We start from the raw sequence: 19,663 nt of genomic DNA on the forward strand, positions 1-19,663 counted from the left end.
AAGACGCAGTTTAGATTTCAACAACAACTGATATGAATCCTTATGTGATATCATTGTTATTAAAATCATCAGAAACTTACATTAAGAATATAATATCTACTTGAAACTGACAGAACACAATAAGGTTCGCTAGAGTGGTCACATAATTCATGATATATGAATAAAGCCTTAGTTTTAATAAATATTTAGTAATTCTTAACTCACGTGTAGAAACAACAACCAAAAATTAAGCTTCATAAACACACGTGTAGCTATCAGAAGGGTTATCGTTTATTATCCTTACAACGACATAGTGAAAGAACCAAAATAGTTTTGCGAGAATGCATATTGCAGATAACATAGCAACTATCATCATCTGGTATTTGTACGTCCACATTCTGCAATAATACAGTTGTTTGTTTGTGAGTTAATCTACACATTGAGTATTGCACTAACAGGCATATTAACACCACTTTCAACAAAAGAGTTCATTTTGTGACTAAACACATTTAAGCTACATAAATACATTCTTAAGGAACAAACTGACCGTCTATTTCATAACCACAACAATGGAGACACCATCTTAGATCTCTTTGTTCATCAATCTAACATTTGCAGGGCAAATAATATAAACCAGTAACTTTTGTAATAGATGCCATATTTATTCACAGATGTGCAAGAGACCAGATGGCCACAACAGCATGGTTTGAACACTTCTTACTGACGCATACACAATAATTTTCCTATTTATGCCATCACAAGAAAGATGAGTCATTTTACAGACCAATAATGAACCTAGGGATATGACTTATACACAATTGGTACAATATCTTTAACCTAATATCAAACTATCAAAATGTATATCTCGGCTCAGGGGAAATTTAGTTGAGACAGAATTAAAAGCCACAGGACGCGGGCAATATATAGCCGAGAGAGAGTTTGATCAAACTAAATCAATGATATCCAGCTGGTACTTCAGCATACCCTGTGATGTTTGAGTTTCGACACGATGCTCAAACGAATCTATGTATCGGCCGCTTTAAGACCTGCTTAATGTAGACTATGAGATCAATGAGAGCTAACTTCCATATATATAAGTTTCAAAATGGACTCGGATTAGTACACTTTAGATTGGGAACCACTGTGTGATGTATAGGTCGAAAGAATCCCCTTTGAAAACCCGCCAACTAGGTTCCGATGCTTAATTTACTTAAGCGAGTGGAGGCACTGAAATATATATGAGGAGTACTATATAAGACGTCAGCAGAATGTATTTATACTCTTTAATAAACCGTCAACAACGTTCCAATGCCTTAGTAGGAATATGGTGGAGGCAATGATCTTGAAATAAAGAGTACGGTGCGATGTATATTCAGCATGTATACCCTTTAAGAAACTGCAAACTAGGTTTCTATGTATAAATAACATAAAAGGTTGAAGGAGTTAAAGATATTTGATACTGAGTACTGTGCAAGGTATAAGCAGGATGTATCCGTTTCAGCAACCGGCAACTATATTTCTATGTTTAGGTTTGATAAGTTGCATTCAAAGGTGGAGGTAATGACATGCGTTTGAGGAGAAATGTGCGAGATGAAAACATAACGTATCCGTTTCATCAATCAGCCAACTCGTGTTCTACGCCTGAGTTACAAGTACAATTGTAGGTAGTAAAGGAGAACTAAGAAGAACAGTGCGAGGTGTAAGTAGAATTATTTACCTTAAAGTTCCATGTTATCTTGCGAGCACATCGGAGCGGTAGATTGACGAGGCCATTGCTGGGTTATATCCAATTTCAGTATGTTATATTTTATATGTACGCCAAGATACATTGTCAATGATTTTATATACTTAATATTCGCTCTCTTATCGGAGTTTATCCGCCAATACATTTGTAATATAACCATCACAATTATCATTTATCAAGGGTAAAATTAATCATCTACGTATCATGAAAATGGGGCTATCATCAATAAGGCTAAATTAAGTACAATCAAATAAATAAATGCTTAAACAGACTTAGGTAAGATAGTACAGATATACATTTCAAATGGCTTATGGATGGCAATTAAATTAAATTGGGTGAATTAAATTAAGGTATTTTATTCATTTCAAATAGTTGCCTATCTGAAATTCCGAATGAAATTTTATGCCTGAATAACTCAGAGGTATACTGTTCGCCTCTCGACTAAAAAGTCCCGGACTCGATCCCTAGTTGAAAAACGTTCTTGTGGCCTCTCATATGGAGTGTCAGTCCGAGTGAGTTTAAAACCCTGAAGCGGACTCGCGAGTGTTTGAAATAAGCTGTTAAATTTCAACAATATCGATGTAAAATAAATTGGTATAAACTAAGGAAACTTCAACTATAAGGGGAATTCTGAAGTTCCATGGTCACACACATATCATAGGTCACGGTATTCTCTCTTTAAGGACGGAAGATAAATATTTGCTTGTTTAAAAATATATATTTTGTCAAACATATCTGGATTTTGTGACGGGTAAATAGAATAGATCGTTGTTCAATCGACAACTCGTTTCATTCGGTTTTGTTATACTTCAGTAAAATCGTTTTATATATAATTAACGTTACGTATGTAACATTCACTCACACACATATTAAAATTAATTTATCTTCTATTTCTCTTTCATAACAACGTAAGTAATAACGTTCGTAACGTGGACAACATTGGGAACGAAGTATACGGTAATATCAAAATCGCTGCTGTTTATGTATATATAATGCACAAATACATATAAATTGTATCATTTTATTATATAAATTCGTTCCCGCAATAATGATTATCGTCTCCGTCCGTAATATTATCACGGCACGTCAGGGCGATAATGACATAATTGCCCGACGAAGACCGTGCACACTGACGTTATTTTTTACTAAAATGAAAATGGCCGCCGTTACTTGGTAGGCAAACGTTTAAACATTAAAGGCAATTAAATGGAACTTCGGTGCAAGAAAACTGTAATAAGTTTTACTAATTAATGAACCGTCCAAGTTATAGTAACGAGTACTAACCGAAACCGAATCGAATGTTTATATTCGGTAAAGGTCATAAAGCAAGAAGACTACTATTTATAGTAACATATATATACTATGAATCTATAATTAATGCCCGAAGACAAATCACCCACAGCGCGTCTCGAAACGCCGCCTTACCTCATCTAAAGATATCCTCTTATGCGTGACGTGCTATTTGAATTCATTCCTGCCAGTGAAACTGATATTGTCCTGCCAACATTGACGGGCGGACATACCGATCCCCCATATTTTCAGACAAGTATATTATGGATGGTTTCATCAGTGTTAAAAAAGTTAGGCATACATGTCACATTAAAAGGGTACGTGAATGCATTAATTAGTTATCGTCCTTTCTACAAAGCAAGAAACACTAACGAAGCAAATCTCTGATATGAAACTGATACTCTTTTGTAGATGACTGGGCGAACTGCGCTGTCACAGCTACTGAGTTACATAAACAAATGCTATTAAAGATAGCAGTGGACATAACAGTATGACTATCATTATAATAAGGTAAAAATGTATTTAGAAACGATCAGGACCAGTGCGATCGTACAAACACATCAATGTATAAAAACATGGGGCTTATATCCACTCCGAAATTATACTGGACAATAGAAAAATATAAACTGGCAGCCGAGTCCTAAAAAATAATTTATGCAGTGGTCTTTTGAAATCATTTCTCCTAATAATTTTTTCAAATTATTTGAATCTATGGTTAAGCTATCAGTGAACTATGAAGTTAGAAAGTGTCTTATTGGGCTAATGTGTTTTGTTATCATATACCCGACTTTAAAATTAAAAGTTTGGTATCGTGTAACTAGTAACGAAGCTGAAATATCTGAAACAGACATGTCTGACATACTTGTTCAAGTTCAAGTTCAAATTCAATATTGTTCAGATAATCTTGTATAATGTTAATGATTGAGTTGGAATGTTGGCGACTTGGTACCACGTCAATATTGTACTACTGCAATATCGTACCATTCTTGGAGATTTCCTTTCACATAATTTTGTATGAACTATAATATAATGTTATTAATTAGGTGATTTCATATTGGCCGCTATACTCTATGAGGAAAGAATGCTGTGTGCGGGGAGGGTGGGGGTGTGGTGGTTGAAGCTGGGGGAGAAGAGGATTGGGGCTAATATAATTGGTTTTAATGATACAGCGTTACACCCTTACAATCAACACCTTCGTTTCAAAACAAATGAGAACAAACGCTTATCATAAAACACTCAAAAACATATTCCCGATTTGATGTCAATGTTTTTTTTAATTAGAGAAATTATCTGCTGTATAATAAAATTTACCAGAAATATACATTTCCTGCTCCATAATACAACATATGTATAATATCAATAACTGCAGTCCCCAAATACTTTCAAATTATTTGTTATACTGGTAGAAGTCCATTTTTTAAACGTCTGAAACAGCAATGTCTTATCAGGTAGATGGCTATTTAACGTATCTTAACGATTGATTGATTGAGTCAAAGGACAAACAAAACTGACTAAAAACATGGCTGGTTGATTAATTAACACCATATTGTATATTATTTACTTGAATCACATGCAATGTACATGAACTATTTATTTAGACTCGGATATTTCTTTAATACGCCGCGTACTTTTACTTGTAACCTATACATGATTTAATTTCGGTACATCCCATTTTAAATCGAAACGCCATTGGGGTTGAATACACATCAAATTTTGGTTAAAAGTGACAGCAAAGTTCCAAATAATAAACATCCAGTCGGAATCTAGCGTAGCGGAGTTACATTAATAAAAGGTAACATAAGGGACCAATTTGCAATATCTCCCAATTACATGACCATATCGATATTGAGGCGAATATTGTATGCATTTAAAAGGTATGCTTTGTGTTTTTTTAATATGCCTTCATTCAATTAGTAGACATTCCTATTGTGACGAATGTTTAAATGATGTTCATTATTCGTAATTACGTGCGTTGTTGGTAAGTGAAATTGTGTTATTGGCGTTTCTTTCTTTACGAGATTGTGCAACGAAACATAGCAAGTGATTCTACAAAACTGTTAATACACTTAAAATTCGTTTCGCAGACTAAAACACGAAATAACAATTAAATACATCAGCTCCCGCATGATACCAAAACATCAGTCTCCGATACACAACAAGTCCACAATAAACAATAACCACAATCCGTGTATAGTACACGACTTCTGTATATTGCTCCTAATCTTTATTGCCGGCTCAGATTATCAGATCTTAGATTGGAGTGTCTTGCCATGCAGTTTGGTGCTTTCCGGTGCTGAACTGGAAATCTTAGTAGAAATACACACCAAGCATATAATCAAACCGCATCAGTTTTGATCTCTTTAGCCAATAATATTTTTTTTAAGTATTATGAAAGTGTTTTCAGGAAAATCAGCTGAAACGATTTGAGACATTTTTAAGTCACCTACCCTTTTAGCTCACACCCGTCGCTAATACCCTCAAACAAGACATACCCTCCGCAGCCACAAAATTAGCCCAAGCCTCATTCATACATTCGCACAATATTATATACTAGTATATTATAGAAGATTAAGTGTTTCCTGCTATTTGCAATGCTTTTGAACCCTTTAAATTACCACCACCTCTCACATATAGAGTATCCCAAGCCACAACCACCCCCTCGCGCACACTAATTTAAACGGCAGGTAAAGCAAAAAAAATATCAACTTCACCTCCGCCGACCCAACCCCATACCTCACACAAAGCATCACAGAGTATAGTATGAGCCAAAGCCTCACATACCGCTACACTTGAATTTAAGCTCTCTGTAAGTAGTTTTTATTACCCCCTCCTCTGCCGACTTCCCCACTGCTCTCCAACCACACACAATCACTACATACAACCCATGAACTCAATGAAACATTAAACGGCATACAAACCACCTCGCATACTCGATTGTATATACGTATGAAAATTAAAGGGCGTACCGGGTTTTAGCCGCACCCCAACCCCTACGCCGCCTTCCCTGACGCTTTCAATCCACTAACCACCATGACATACAACCAACGATATTTATGCAGTATTAAACCCCGGCGTACAAATGTAACAAATCACTTCGCTAACTCTATTGTATATACTTAAGACAATTTAAGGGGTTTCTGAGTTTAGCCTTCTCCCCAACCTTCCTCCGATTTTCCTAACGCTTTCAAACCACCCACAACCACGACATACCACACAAGAACACAATGCAGTATTAAACCCCGGCGTACAAAGCACCTCGCATACTCTATTGTATATACTTATGAAAACTTAAGGGTTTTCTGGGTTTTCGGGTTTTCGGTAATTCCACCAACCGGTGTCCGAGAACTGGTCGATGTTTTATTCTGTACACGCTCACTAAATGATCATTGGAATCTCTACAGCCTCATGAAAATGTCGTACTAAAATGTAAACCTTACTTTCTCCACAATGTTTTAGTTTCAGGTAAAATATAAGACAAAAGATGACAACATTGAATAAAATAAATATTTTGCACAGAGATAAACATATATTTGGTCTCACTATTCACAAAGTCGGTCGACATTGGAATCTATACAGCAAATTCCTAGGCATGATAGTGGACTCTATGTTGCTCCAAAGTAGGATAAACATTGGACTCTATACAGCATCAATTTTGGACACATTGGAATCCATACAGCCTCAATTTCGGACAGGCATTGGAATCTATACAGCCTCAACTTATGACATACATTGGAATCTATACACCCACAGCTTTTGACAAACATTGGACTCTATACAGCTTCAAGTTGGGACAAGCATTGGAATCTACACAGCTTTAAGTTGGGACAAACATTAGAGGCTATATAGCCTCGACTTTGGACAAACATTGGCCTATATACAGCCTAAAATTGAAACAAACATTGGAATATATACAGCCTCAATTTGAGACAAACATTGGAATTTATACAGCCTAAACTTGAAACAAACATTGGCATATATACAGCCTCAACTAAATACACACGTTTGAATTAATACAGCTTTAAGTTGGGGCAAACATTGGAAGCTTTGGACACACATTTGACTCTATACAGCTTCAAGTTAGAACAACTATTGGAAACGATACAGCCTCAACTTTAGACAAAAATTGGAATCTATACAGCTTCAAGTTGGAACAACTATTGGAATCGATACAGCTTCAACTTTGGACAAACATTAGATCCTATACAGCTTCAAGTTGGGACAAACATTGGACTCTATACAGCCTCAACTTTGGACAAACATAGGACTCTTTACAGCTTCAAGTTGGAACAAACATTGGAATCTATACAGCCTCAACTTTGGAAAACATTGGAATCTATACAGCCTCAACATAACACTGAAATCTAAAAACACATCGATTGCATGGGTAAAGTTAAACGTTCGTCTTTTAAGCGGACGGCCTTATACGAAAATACGGTAGATATATCTCTTGTAATTTTCATTTTTTTTCAGGTACAGCTGATGAATATGTGAAGAGACAATAATGGCGTCCAAGAAAAATCCCTACGCTTGGAAAACATACTTCAAGCTGCTGAATGGAATATTTTGCATTTATAAACCAACGGGATTCACACAACGTGTAACCATTGAACATTTGAGATGAAATGTGGTGAAAGGCAAATATCACCGTTGATCTATCACTGATTTTTGTTTTAATGAAACAATTTTAGTAAGAGTCTCTGTAATCTTGGGCAACATTTGACTGTAATTTCAATTTAACAATGCATGTTCTTGTGTTTACCAGAGCAACATAAAAGACTAGAAATTGGCATAAATACACTTTAAAATGTGCCATTTGCGATATATAATTAAACATATACATTTATCGGAAAAATACAATTACTAATAAAATGAAAGTCAAGGTCCCCAATCTTGAAAAAGTCCTTGGAAAGCTAAGACCAAAATTATCAGTAGATTTAATAAACATGTGAATTGTTATCACCATCTTTGTATAACGTAAATGTAAAAATATATATCACATGACGCGTGTCATTCTGACACATTGAAAGAAACGTAACAACACGCTGTCCACCGTGTATGACACACTTAACTAAATTGTGTATTTGTACTTAAATTACCATCTTTAAAGCTTTTTTCAAGCTCGATTACATTAAGTATCCAGTGTTTTAGCCATGTACTCTCGGCATTATTTAATACTTGGTATGACCTACATTTGCTTGGATGACCTCACTGCATCGGCTGCGTATGGACAAGACGTAATTTCGACAAGTTGCCTGAGAGACACGGTTCCACTTCTCCATGACAAACTGTTTAAGTTGCCTCAGATTATGTGGAGCTCTTCTTCTGACAGCCTTACCGACTACATCCCAGATATGCTCAATCGGATTGAGGTCCGGTGAGCGGGATGGCATTGACAGAACATTTACCCTTTGAGCAGCTAGAACAGCCGCTGTGCGACGTGCTGTGAGGCAAGGTGTCCCATCCTGTAACAATCGCATGCCTTTATTATTCCGTATATGAAGAATACAAAGGGGAAGCAAAATCTCATAAATATACCTGTCAGCATTTAAATTAGCGTGAATTCTGACGGCAACAGTTTTTGTGTTCATTGACATCCCTCCCAAAATCATTACGAAACCCCCGCCAAATGGTGTCTTTCCGACTATACAGCTATCTCTGAATCGTTCATTTCCCATTCGGTAAATTCGTACACGACCATCTTTATCGTATAAATTAAAGCGTGATTCATCGGTAAATAATACAGCCGCCCAGTCCGCTCTTGTCGTCCGTAAGTGACGACGAGCTCAGCGTAAACGGGTTAGATTGTGCTGATCAGTAAAGATAATGACATGAAAAGGGCGTCTGCAGCGTACACCATTTTCCCTCAACCTTCTTCCTGATAGGGCGACCATGCGTTCCAACTGTTACCCTCGATGTATCAGTAGCTCGACGTCGTGTGTATTCAGAATGTTCTGTCCTGATTTCTTGTAGTAGCTCGTCCTCTTGGCTGGCGTGGCAGGTCTCGGACAAAGCCTGTCGTTCTGTATTTACTAAGCAAACGTACTACTGATGTGCGGTGCACGCTCAGCATTCTTGCAACCTGAAAATGAACGAACTTTGCAGGTTTCTAAAAGTTATATTTAATATCTTTGTTTTAAAAAGTCTAATCAAAAACGAAATTATAATGACTGGCCAAAAATAAGTAAACGAACACTTACAACATTGTAACTCGCACCACCCTCAATTAGACCAATCGCTCTTGCTCTTTCTTGGTTTGACAGTTTCGGCATTTCAAAAACCTTTCCTTATAACTGATGCAAATGTCAATGTCCATGAATTTAACCGTTTATTTTTAGACTACTTAGAAAGTACATGTATTTCTTACCAGTGAGCAGAAGTTTCACGTGCACCGCGCCTCTAAAAACCAGTTCTTGGAAAAAATAAAATCGATACCCACATGAGCAATTAAACAGTTATTATTATTATTTTTTTTTTGGGGGGGGGGTGAAAAAATATAAAATCACATTAAAATATAATAATAACAGCGATTAAAAAACGAAATTTAATTTATTATAAATTTGCAAGAATACAGTTAATAATGTGGAGTACTGAATAGTTGGCTAAATTTGCGACTTTGAAAAAGGGGTTTCATTGGATAATTAATAAAATCTGTTACCTTTAAACTTATTTGATTGTAAATTTTATATCAAACAATGTCCTCTGTATTAATCTATATTTCCTGAAAATATTATTCAGTTCCTTTCGGTAGTTTTATAGTTATTGCCAAAATGCTACTGGTAGCGTTAGAAAAGTTGTTAAGTGTATTTGTCTGTATTGGTATTAATACAGATTGTTATGAGGGTGTACCATTACTATGACATGTTCATGACTTTTATGGGAGTGACCATTTCGACCAAATCGAAGATGGCCACTAAACTTGTGTAGAATTACTACTTTTTAAAGTTCCTATGCCATGATTTCCCTTGACGAGGGTTGTGTGTTTTTCATTATGGAAGCCCTGTCCAGTGGTTTTAAAGGATTAAGTTGTGCGAATAAAATAATGCCTATTATGCATGTACAATATTTGTATGTTTGCACTTCAACGTGCCAGTAGACTTTAAGAATCGCTATAATGCTTTTATTAAATACAACTAAGGTGTACAATACTCCCAACAAATTTGCATAAGGGTGTACAATAAACATTAAGTGAAGAGTAATCTGTAGCTCTAGTTTACTTGCATAGTGTCAGTGAACAAAATTAGCACAAGCTCGCAACCCTAGACGTTGGTTTTGTTGATATATTTTTGCTTATTCAATAAAATGTTTTTATATAAATATATAACAGACGTATGGGGCATGTTCAAGAAAATCTCAATTTTGATGAAGGCTTGTAGGTCATGTATTTTTCCTGACTCAAGAAATAGGAAATTATTTCTTAATCTTTAAAACTATTAAGTCTGATAATCGTTGCATCGTTTGAAAAAAAATATTAGTTATTAATGGATGTAATTGTATTTCATTTTAGTACCATGGCTTGGAAGAGGAATATTTAATGTGGTTTAAAAGTCTAATTTATTTAGCTTGATTGTGCAGACAGCTGAAAGCTGTATGCATCGCACTCCTGTCCTTTCGCGAGTTGTTTAGAGGCTAAGAAAATGCTGCACCAGACCTCTCTCACCCCAAAGAGTATTCGATTCACAAACTCATACCAATTATTGACTATTGACATTGTCTACATTAAAAGTTGCCAGCCAATTTTCTATGACATTGTTTGACATTTTGCATTTCATTTCTTTTTTCAGATCTTAATGCTCTGCCAATTTATAGACATCAAATAATTGCATACAAATACCTGCTTGCCGGTTCAAATGACACAAACTCATCAATAGAACAACTACCAGGGGAGACAACTCAAGAGGCTCTGCCAGGGGCCACAACTGCGTTTGAAACCCTGGACGAGTTTATTGTGGAAGCGACAGCTAAATTCACTGGTCAGACAGATTCTGTTTTTCCTTTGTCGAAGATACGAGATGCCAGGGAAAAAATTGAGGTTAAAGGATATAGACAAAATTGGAGATGGAGGCCTTTCTTATCATGGGTATCAAGGAGATAAGAATTATGAGACAGTTGTTATTGAAGCAAATCCACTACCGAGATATCACAACCTTAGACTGGGTAAGCTGGTTACGGTAAAAGAAACAATCATGGAAATTTAAAATATTCTCTGAAAAGTCTAATTATACAATTATACATGTATGCATCTACTATCAAACGAAGTTAACCCAGTTTTCGCAGAACACCCTGCGGGAGGATTGGGATGAACCTATCTTACACGAGCCCCTATGGTAGATGCTTTTTCTCCCACCTCAGTTAAACAAAATTTAGTAAAAAAGTATTTTGCGTAGTGAAAAAATGCGTATGGATATGTGATCATTCGTGGTTGTCATGGATATGTGCGCAGTGATTCAGTTTATGTTAATAGTCAAATTGGTCTTTAAATTGTTCGGAGGAGAGTCAAGCTTTATTTCTTGAAAGGTGTGTGAAAACTTTTTTATGGTGACATTTGAAGCGAGAAATTATTAATTAGCATTCTAATTATTGCCACAAAATAAGGTTTCTATGATGCTACAGATGACAGTCTTCAACAAGGGAGTTAATTACAATGTGATGACCATTAAAATGGAGTTCCATATGGGTACTTGTTTTATATTTGCCCATGGGCAGGATAAAAATTTCTAGCATGGTTAATTTTTGGATCTAATTATCTGAGGTGGAAGAAATGTGTATCCTTGGTGTCATCTATGTCTTCCTGCAAAATATTTAGCCTTGGCAATATTTAAAAATAAAATCATGATATTCACAGAGACTTAGCACACATGTTGCGATTTTAGCATGGCTTATAAAGCTGACTTGGAACAATTGCCATGAAATGACCCTTTATTGACAGAAAATAACTCCCCCAATGAGCAGCATTGGCATTTGCTCTGTTGTTGCACTATTATTGTTAAATGTTGTGGGTGTGTACAATGTATGTTTCAGTTTTGGGAGATGTGTTTGAGATGGAAGATGTTTTATTTTTTTATAATCTCCAATAATCAGTAGTAAAGTTTTGTCTGATTCTCAGCATTGGTCAGTCTCTAATTTCCTGAAAGTTCTTCAGAGTAATAACCATTTTTCATAAAGCCAAATTTTGTACTGATTTTGCTGAATACAAATTCCTTTATCGTGATTATCAAAAAACTCATTAGAATATAATAACTTCATTAATGATACTTAAACCAAAATAGAGAGTTAGTACTGTTTCAAGACATTGGGGATAGACGTTTATGATGTTATATTTCAGTGTTTGGAATCGGGCCAATGGGAAGGACACTGATGCACGCCATACAGGATGCAGCCTACCTCACAGTATGTATCAACAGGAAGTTAGCAACTATTGTTTGAAAATGGACTATTGTTTGAAAATTGACTTAGCATTCAACAGTTTTGGAGCATTGAATGAATGTTTTTGCTTGCCCAAATACAAATCAAGTGAAACATTTATAGCCTGTCAATCAATTTCACACATTATACAAAGCAGACTGCTATTCTGTCAGCTATGCGTATTTTGAATATATTATATAAAATACTTTTCTTCATTTCAATGTGGAAATAATAAGTATAGGGTGTGCTCATTCTCTCGCAAAGAATCCACAAAAGTTCTGTTTGCACTGGTTTAAATTACTAGAAACCAGAGTGTCCCTAAATCGGCAAATACAGTATTTCCTCTTAACAAGCCTAGAACTGTAAATATGAGCTAATTTGGCGCCAGAAATGCAACATTTGACATGACGTAAAGAATAATAAAATGCAACATTCATGTCCATGTCTGAGCTAAATTTACATGTTTAAAAGAAGCGCATAATGGTTTCCCAGTTTAAAATTAGTGCAGATTTGTTTTCCAAACAACTCCTGTGATTGTTTCACACAAGTACCTGTCAATAAGCATTTTAGCAACTTGCTGTCTTTGTTAGCAGAGTTAACCTCTTTTAAACTTTTCATCGATCAATTTCGTCACTGATGTTGATCTGTCTGCTACATGTCTATGTCGTTTGGCAGCAGTTTTCTGGTTTCTTGCACTATCCGTCCATTCGGAAAGCCATGAAGGGTGTATATTTAACATGTGAAAGTCATGTGAGGAGTACAGATAAATATACCAGCGTTATTTTAAAACTTTCTGTGATTTATGTAGTAGGCAAACCCAGTAAATTTAGAATCGGAAAATTACGCAAAAACTGCGAAAAATGCATGTGTCATATGCGATGTGGTACATCAGAAAGTAAGATTCAATGTGTTGTACACAATGATATATATTTTATGTACGTTTTTTTTACCAATTCTTTCTTTTTGCCATTGTATTATCGGATGTCTAGTCCCTAAAACATCCACTGGTCAATTAAATAATAGCTTAAATTAAGCTCTTTTGGGGTATTTTATCAGCACACACATACCGTATGATCAAATTCTTGCTTTAATTTCTCTTTGTATTCAGCAAATGTATTTTAAAACGAAAAGCGTCATTTGTCAGATTAGTAAATGTTCATTTGATTTTCGAGGTAAACCTTTCAATTCAGTTTGTGAAAATTGCTTGATATTTATCTGAAACTCGTACGATATGCTTTCATTTCCGATATGCGTTCATTTTGATATGGGTTTGTTTCCGATACGCGTTTGTTTTCCAATATTATTTCCGATATGCGTTCGTATTTATTTTGCTAAGCACTAATGCCCATCTAAATGCATAAAATTTTAGTGTTCGAGTCATTTTTTGCACAGTAAATAATCCAGTTTCTTTGTTACAAAAAGGCATAATTATGATGCTTTTATTAGCTGAATGATGAGTATGCTTTGCTAGTTTATTTGCAAACAGTAGTATATTTACATGTATTTTCATTATCCGACATATACATGTAGGATAGATGACGAATAAGAGTGTGTTTATTTTAATTACGATCTATCATTCTATAAGAGTTTGCTCAATGAAATCGTTAGCCTTTGGCTTGTCTTTAAAGAAAATAACCAAGAGTCTAAGCAGTCAGATCTTAAAATGGTTGCCCATAACGAATAATTTCAGGTGTACCATGTGAAAGGGAGGTTTGGCTATGCAACAGACAACTTCTTCCATGATGGAAAATTCATAGAGAGATCAACTTATGGTAAAGAACACGACTAATTTTTATTCATGAAAAATAATCTTTTTTTTAAAAATGTTTTAGCCTTTATCAACAGGTATTTAAGTTTTCATATAATTATGGTTTGATAGTCATAAATTATTCTTAAATATGGCATAAATGATTGTATTACAGGCCTGTTAAACATTACATAATGATTGTATTAGCAACCTGTTAAAAATTGCATAAATGATTGTATTACAAACCTGTTAAAATGGCATAAATGGTTGTATTACAAACCTGTTAAAAATGGCATAAATGATTGTATTACAAACCTGTTAAAAATGGCATAAATGATTGTATTACAAACCTGTTAAAAATGGCATAAATGATTGTATTACAAACCTGTTAAAAATGGCATTAATGGTTGTATTACAAACCTGTTAAAAATTGCATAAATGGTTGTATTACAAACCTGTTAAAAAAGGCATAAATGGTTGTATTACAAACCTGTTAAAAATGGCATAAATGGTTGTATTACAAACCTGTTAAAAATGGTATAAATGATTGTATTACAAACCTGTTAAAAATGGCATAAATGGTTGTATTACAAACCTGTTAAAAATGGCATAAATGATTGTATTACAAACCTGTTAAAAATGGCATAAATGATTGTATTACAAACCTGTTAAAAATTGCATAAATGATTGTATTACAAACCTGTTAAAAATGGCATTAATGGTTGTATTACAAACCTGTTAAAAATGGCATAAATGATTGTATTACAAACCTGTTAAAAATGGCATGAATGATTGTATTACAAACCTGTTAAAATGGCATAAATGATTATATTACAGACCTGTTTAGCATGACATAAATGATTGTATTAAAAACATGTTGAACAAAGCATAAATGATTGAATTACAGACCATACTGGTCATTATGATATAATGATATTTTAACTGGGGTTGTAAAGGATTGTTTTCTTTGGTGTTTTAAAAGTCTTTTGAATAAAAAGGGGGAACTGATAGTATTACAATTTGTAAATACATTTTGACAAAAGATTGATCAGGTGGTAAATGATAGTAAGAGTGGTAAATGATTGTCTTTCAGGTCATGTGACCCAGGGTAAGCTGGACAAGGTGTGTAGTGCAGCTCAGACCAGCCACCAGAGACTCATGTTCACGTATGTGCTGGTATTTTGTGTTGTGAACCAGTCTAATGTTCATGTATGTGCTTCTATTCATGACTGTGCTAGTATTTCATGTCATAAACAAGTCTAATGCTCAAGAATATGCTAGTCTTTTGTGTCATGAACCAGTCTTATGTTAATGTTTATGCTAGAAGTTCCTGTCTTGAACCAATCTAATGCTCAATAATGTGCTTGAACTTTGTGTTATGAACCAGTCTTATGCTCAAGTATGTGCTAGTACTTCGTGTCATGAACCAGTATTATGCTCAAGTATGTGCTAGTATTTTGTGTCATGGACTGAACCATTCTAATGTTGAAGTGTGTGCTAGTACCGGTATTATGTACGAAGAACCAGTCTTATGCTCAAGTATATGGTGGTATTCCATGTAATTAATTTTTAGTTATCAGTTGTTTTTTTAGGAGGAAAAGTCTACTTAAAGCAATAGCCTTGGTGTTGTCGGCATTGCAATATTCTGATATTCACCTGAAACTTTAAACACATGTTACTCGATATAAAATAGACATGTTTAGCTATGCCTATCGTTATGGTTTTAATAATTGTTGTGTTTTGCCCCTTGACTTTATAAAAAGTTCATGCAAAATGTTGACTTTGGCCATGCAACTTTGTAAAAAAGAACCAGCGAGAATGTGCACATGTGTGACAAGACCCATAACTACTGTTTTAATAAGTCGTTTTTTGCCCCTTATTGACTAAAAAGAACAGATAATAATTGGCCCTCTTGTTATTGTATTATGTTATTTTATAGTTTTGTCAAAATGCTTGGTTATGTTTCAGCTATGCTGGAGTTGACCCCCAGAGTCAAGATGCTTATGAACTGGCCAGTAGGGACATAGTTAGGCCTAGTTCCCTGGACACACCTCCAATACTGTATGGAGTGAAATGTATACACTTTAACCCTCCAGACTTTACTCTAGGTAAGTTGACACAGCCTAATGGCTTATTGGCTAGTTAGAACTAGTTTCCCAGACATGCCTCCAACACTGTATTAATCGAAGGGTATAAGCTTTAAACATTCCAGACTTTACCCTAGGTAAGTAACACAGCCTAATGGTTTATTGTCTAGTTAGAACTAGTTTCCCAGACAGTGTATAAGTTTTAAACCCTCCAGACTTTACCCTAGATACAGATAGGTGTGTACACATCCAAATGGCTTATTACCTTGTTTTACCTGCCAATACTGTATGGAGGGAACATTGCATCATACATTTAGTTGGTCCAATTTTTTATATTGAAATTACTAGCAAATATGTTAACTCTTCAAAAAGAAAAGAGGTATTGTGACTATTGTCACAGCCCTGGTGTCAGCGATAGCATCAGCGTGAATAAACTTTAGATTTGGCCAATACTTATTCAAGATATGCATGTGAAACTTCATACACATGTTGTGAGTGAAAATGCATACATCCATAACTCTAGCGAAAAAAATGATGAGTTATGCCCCTTATTTGACTGAATAACAACAATAGACAAGCATTTGCAGCATTCTGGTATGAAATTATGAATTATTCAATTTGTATGCATATTTCTCAAACTTAAACAAAATTCCTTGCTAGATTCTTTGTCCAATGATAAATTTGTTATTTTAAATATAACCTTTGAACTTTTCATACCATGAGATACATTTCTCACGTATCATCTACACGAATAATATTACATTTATTGTCATTTTAAGACTGAATTTTACATATAAAATTACTTCTTATTCTTTTAATAGGCATTTCATATATGCTATTTTGTCTGTCCAAATACATGTAAATGTAACATATCATGTACTTCAAACATGTTTGAGATTGTTTTCTTTGTTTTTGTCTATTCATGAACTCTTATATCGGAACAGTAATATGTAGGCAGAGCTTAACTGTTCAATAACCATCGTGCGGATAAATTAATTACAATGCTTTTCACCTATAATGGAGGACAGTTATAGAACATTGACGTTGACAACATGGTACAAACTGTAACGACACCCGCAAAGTTCTTATGTACAATTTGAATAACGGGGGATGTGTGTGAAATACCTTTTAAATATAAATTAAACATGTACATGTATATCTTAAAAATATTTCCAGAGATCCATGCCATAAACGAATACTGTGAGTACCTAGCCGAGCTTGTGAATGACGTAGGAATGCAACTAAAAACAACCGCAGTTTGTACACACATTCACAGAATTCGCCATGGTTACTTCGAGTTGAGTGATGCATTACTATACAGGAAATGGAATGTCGGAGATATCCTCGATAATATGAAACAGTGTCGTAGGCATTTGACGTTTGATAAATTGTGCACTGGGTTGGACATTAGAGAGAGAAATGAAGAATATGATGGTGATAATGATGACGATGATGATGATAATGATGAATTTCAAAGTGGAAAGCAGTTCCAAAAGATTTTTGATAGTGAAAGTGCTAGCCTGCAGGAGATGTTGAAAGAGTATACAAAGAGAAAAGAGTTGATCAAAAAGGAAAGATCGGAACAAATGTCAACAAAATCAATTTCTGAAAATGAAGCTCATCTGTCTGACTCGGATATTAATGACGAAACAAACAATGGTGTTCAAAGTTCTGTTGTAAAGTGAACATTTATATTAATTGCAGTTTTGTTTATATCATTAAAATAGAACTGTTGTTATCTTGACTATTCAAAGAATATGGAGAGCTATATTCTACTCACCCTGGGGTCCGGGTCACGACTTGGTTAAGGTTTTGCACGTCACAACTTTTCACCCATTTATCTCATATACATCATGCATTGCATTGAACATTAGACATGTGGTCCTTACTACCAAACCTACTTATTTAATAAATTAAGATGACACTATTTTGCAAATTATAGCCCTTTATCATTCGACTAAGGAATTCTTGTTATAAGCTCTGATGTAGTCGAGTGCGCTGTCTCTCTGTAAGCTCTGGTGTACTTATTAGTAATAAGTTATTACAATGAAAATATTTAACGGCTCAATAAATGAATTAAGGAATATTCAAAATTCAAAAAGGAGCAGAAAGTTGTTTTATATGTTAACCTACTGCTTTTCACAGATCTGCTTTTCAACCATCCCAGGCACCATTTTATTAATAAGGTCAAATGTCATTGAAAATTGACTGCCGAAACCTTGTACTCATGAATAATTAATGAGGTGAAACCTGGACATTTGATTGGACGCCTGAGACACACGTCAGGCAATATGAAAATCGCCGAGCAGTTATGGTTGAATATTAATGTATTATAAAGCCTATTACCTCACGGTAAATTCTGTATAGCAAGAGGAACGCCATAGGGTTGTTTTCGACGATGATTTCAACATGTTGTGGCCAAAAGATGTTAGAGTGTTAAAGAAGTCACTGGATTCAACTTTTATATACAATCATTTTCACTTTTGAAGGCAGGTTTTCTACGAGAACCATATCTTTATTACTTTCTAACCTACATTTCCATTCATTGAAATTGAAAATGGGCCTTTAATAAGTTCCATGCTTAATTAAGAATTTTAGTTTCAAAACTTAACAGACATGAAATCATAAGTTTGGCCACACACCCCCTCCCCTCCCCTTCCCCCTAGCTGAAAACGTGTTTTTATCAAAGTTGGTGAGAACATATGTCAAACCTTTATTTTATAGAAAGGTTCACTCACTCTGCCATAAGTCATTTAATTATATTGTTTTTGCCCTGTCCATCAGTCTGTCGGTCTGTATGTCACACTTTGTTTCAGCTCAATATCTAAAAAACGCTTGCACCCAGGAACAAGTTGGTCATGACAAGTAGATGCCTTTTATTGATTTTGTGATCACTAAGTCAAAGGTCAAGGTCGCCGTGACCTTGAGGTGAAGAAACGGTTTCCGCTCAATAACTAAAGATCCTTTGGGTCAAGGAACTTCGTACTTGGTATGCTAATTGTTCATGACTAGTAGATGACCCCTATTGATTTTGAGATCAAAAGGTCAATGGTCAAGGTAACCTTCAGGTAAAAAACGATATGTTGGTGGTGACCTTAAGCTTAAAAATGGTTTCTGCTCAATAACTTAAAAACGCTTGTACCCAGGAACTTAAGACTTGGTATGCTAGTTGGTCATGACTAGTAGATGACTTTTTTATATTTTGAGATCAGTATGTCAAAGGTCAAGGTCACTGTGACCTTGAGGTGAAGAAACGGTATACTTAATAACTAAAGAATGATTGTACCCTGGAACTTCAAAGTTGGTATGCTAGTTGGTCATGACTAGTAGATGACTCCTACTGATTTTGAGATCATTAGGTCAAAGGTCAATGTCACCGCTCAATAACTTTAGAACGCTTGCACCCAGTAACTT

The 19,663-nt window shown here is 35.1% G+C and overlaps 2 protein-coding genes across 2 annotated transcripts in view; one reads left to right on the forward strand and one right to left on the reverse strand.

The window, feature by feature from the left end:
- Window positions 1–19,663, reverse strand: part of LOC128223358 (uncharacterized) — a 98,894-nt gene that overhangs the window by 22,158 nt on the left and 57,073 nt on the right. The gene's annotated exons all lie outside the window — the stretch shown is intronic.
- Window positions 6,603–17,983, forward strand: LOC128223359 (pseudouridylate synthase TRUB2, mitochondrial-like). Its single transcript, XM_052932638.1, has 7 exons — window positions 6,603–6,630; window positions 10,795–10,983; window positions 12,336–12,400; window positions 14,106–14,187; window positions 15,256–15,328; window positions 16,131–16,270; window positions 17,426–17,983. Exons 1-7 carry the CDS (start codon window positions 6,603–6,605, stop codon window positions 17,932–17,934), a joined length of 1,086 nt encoding a protein of 361 aa, XP_052788598.1. The 3' UTR covers window positions 17,935–17,983.

This window comes from Mya arenaria, chromosome 17 (genome assembly GCF_026914265.1).
Source record: "Mya arenaria isolate MELC-2E11 chromosome 17, ASM2691426v1".
Taxonomy (NCBI): domain Eukaryota; kingdom Metazoa; phylum Mollusca; class Bivalvia; order Myida; family Myidae; genus Mya; species Mya arenaria.

Coding starts and splice junctions, on each gene's coding strand:
- LOC128223359 (XM_052932638.1), top strand. CDS start 6,603: ATGATAGTGGACTCTATGTTGCTCCAAA. Junction 10,984..12,335: donor AGCGACAGCTAAATTCACTG/GTCAGACAGATT, acceptor GTTATATTTCAG/TGTTTGGAATCGGGCCAATG. Junction 12,401..14,105: donor AGGATGCAGCCTACCTCACA/GTATGTATCAAC, acceptor GAATAATTTCAG/GTGTACCATGTGAAAGGGAG.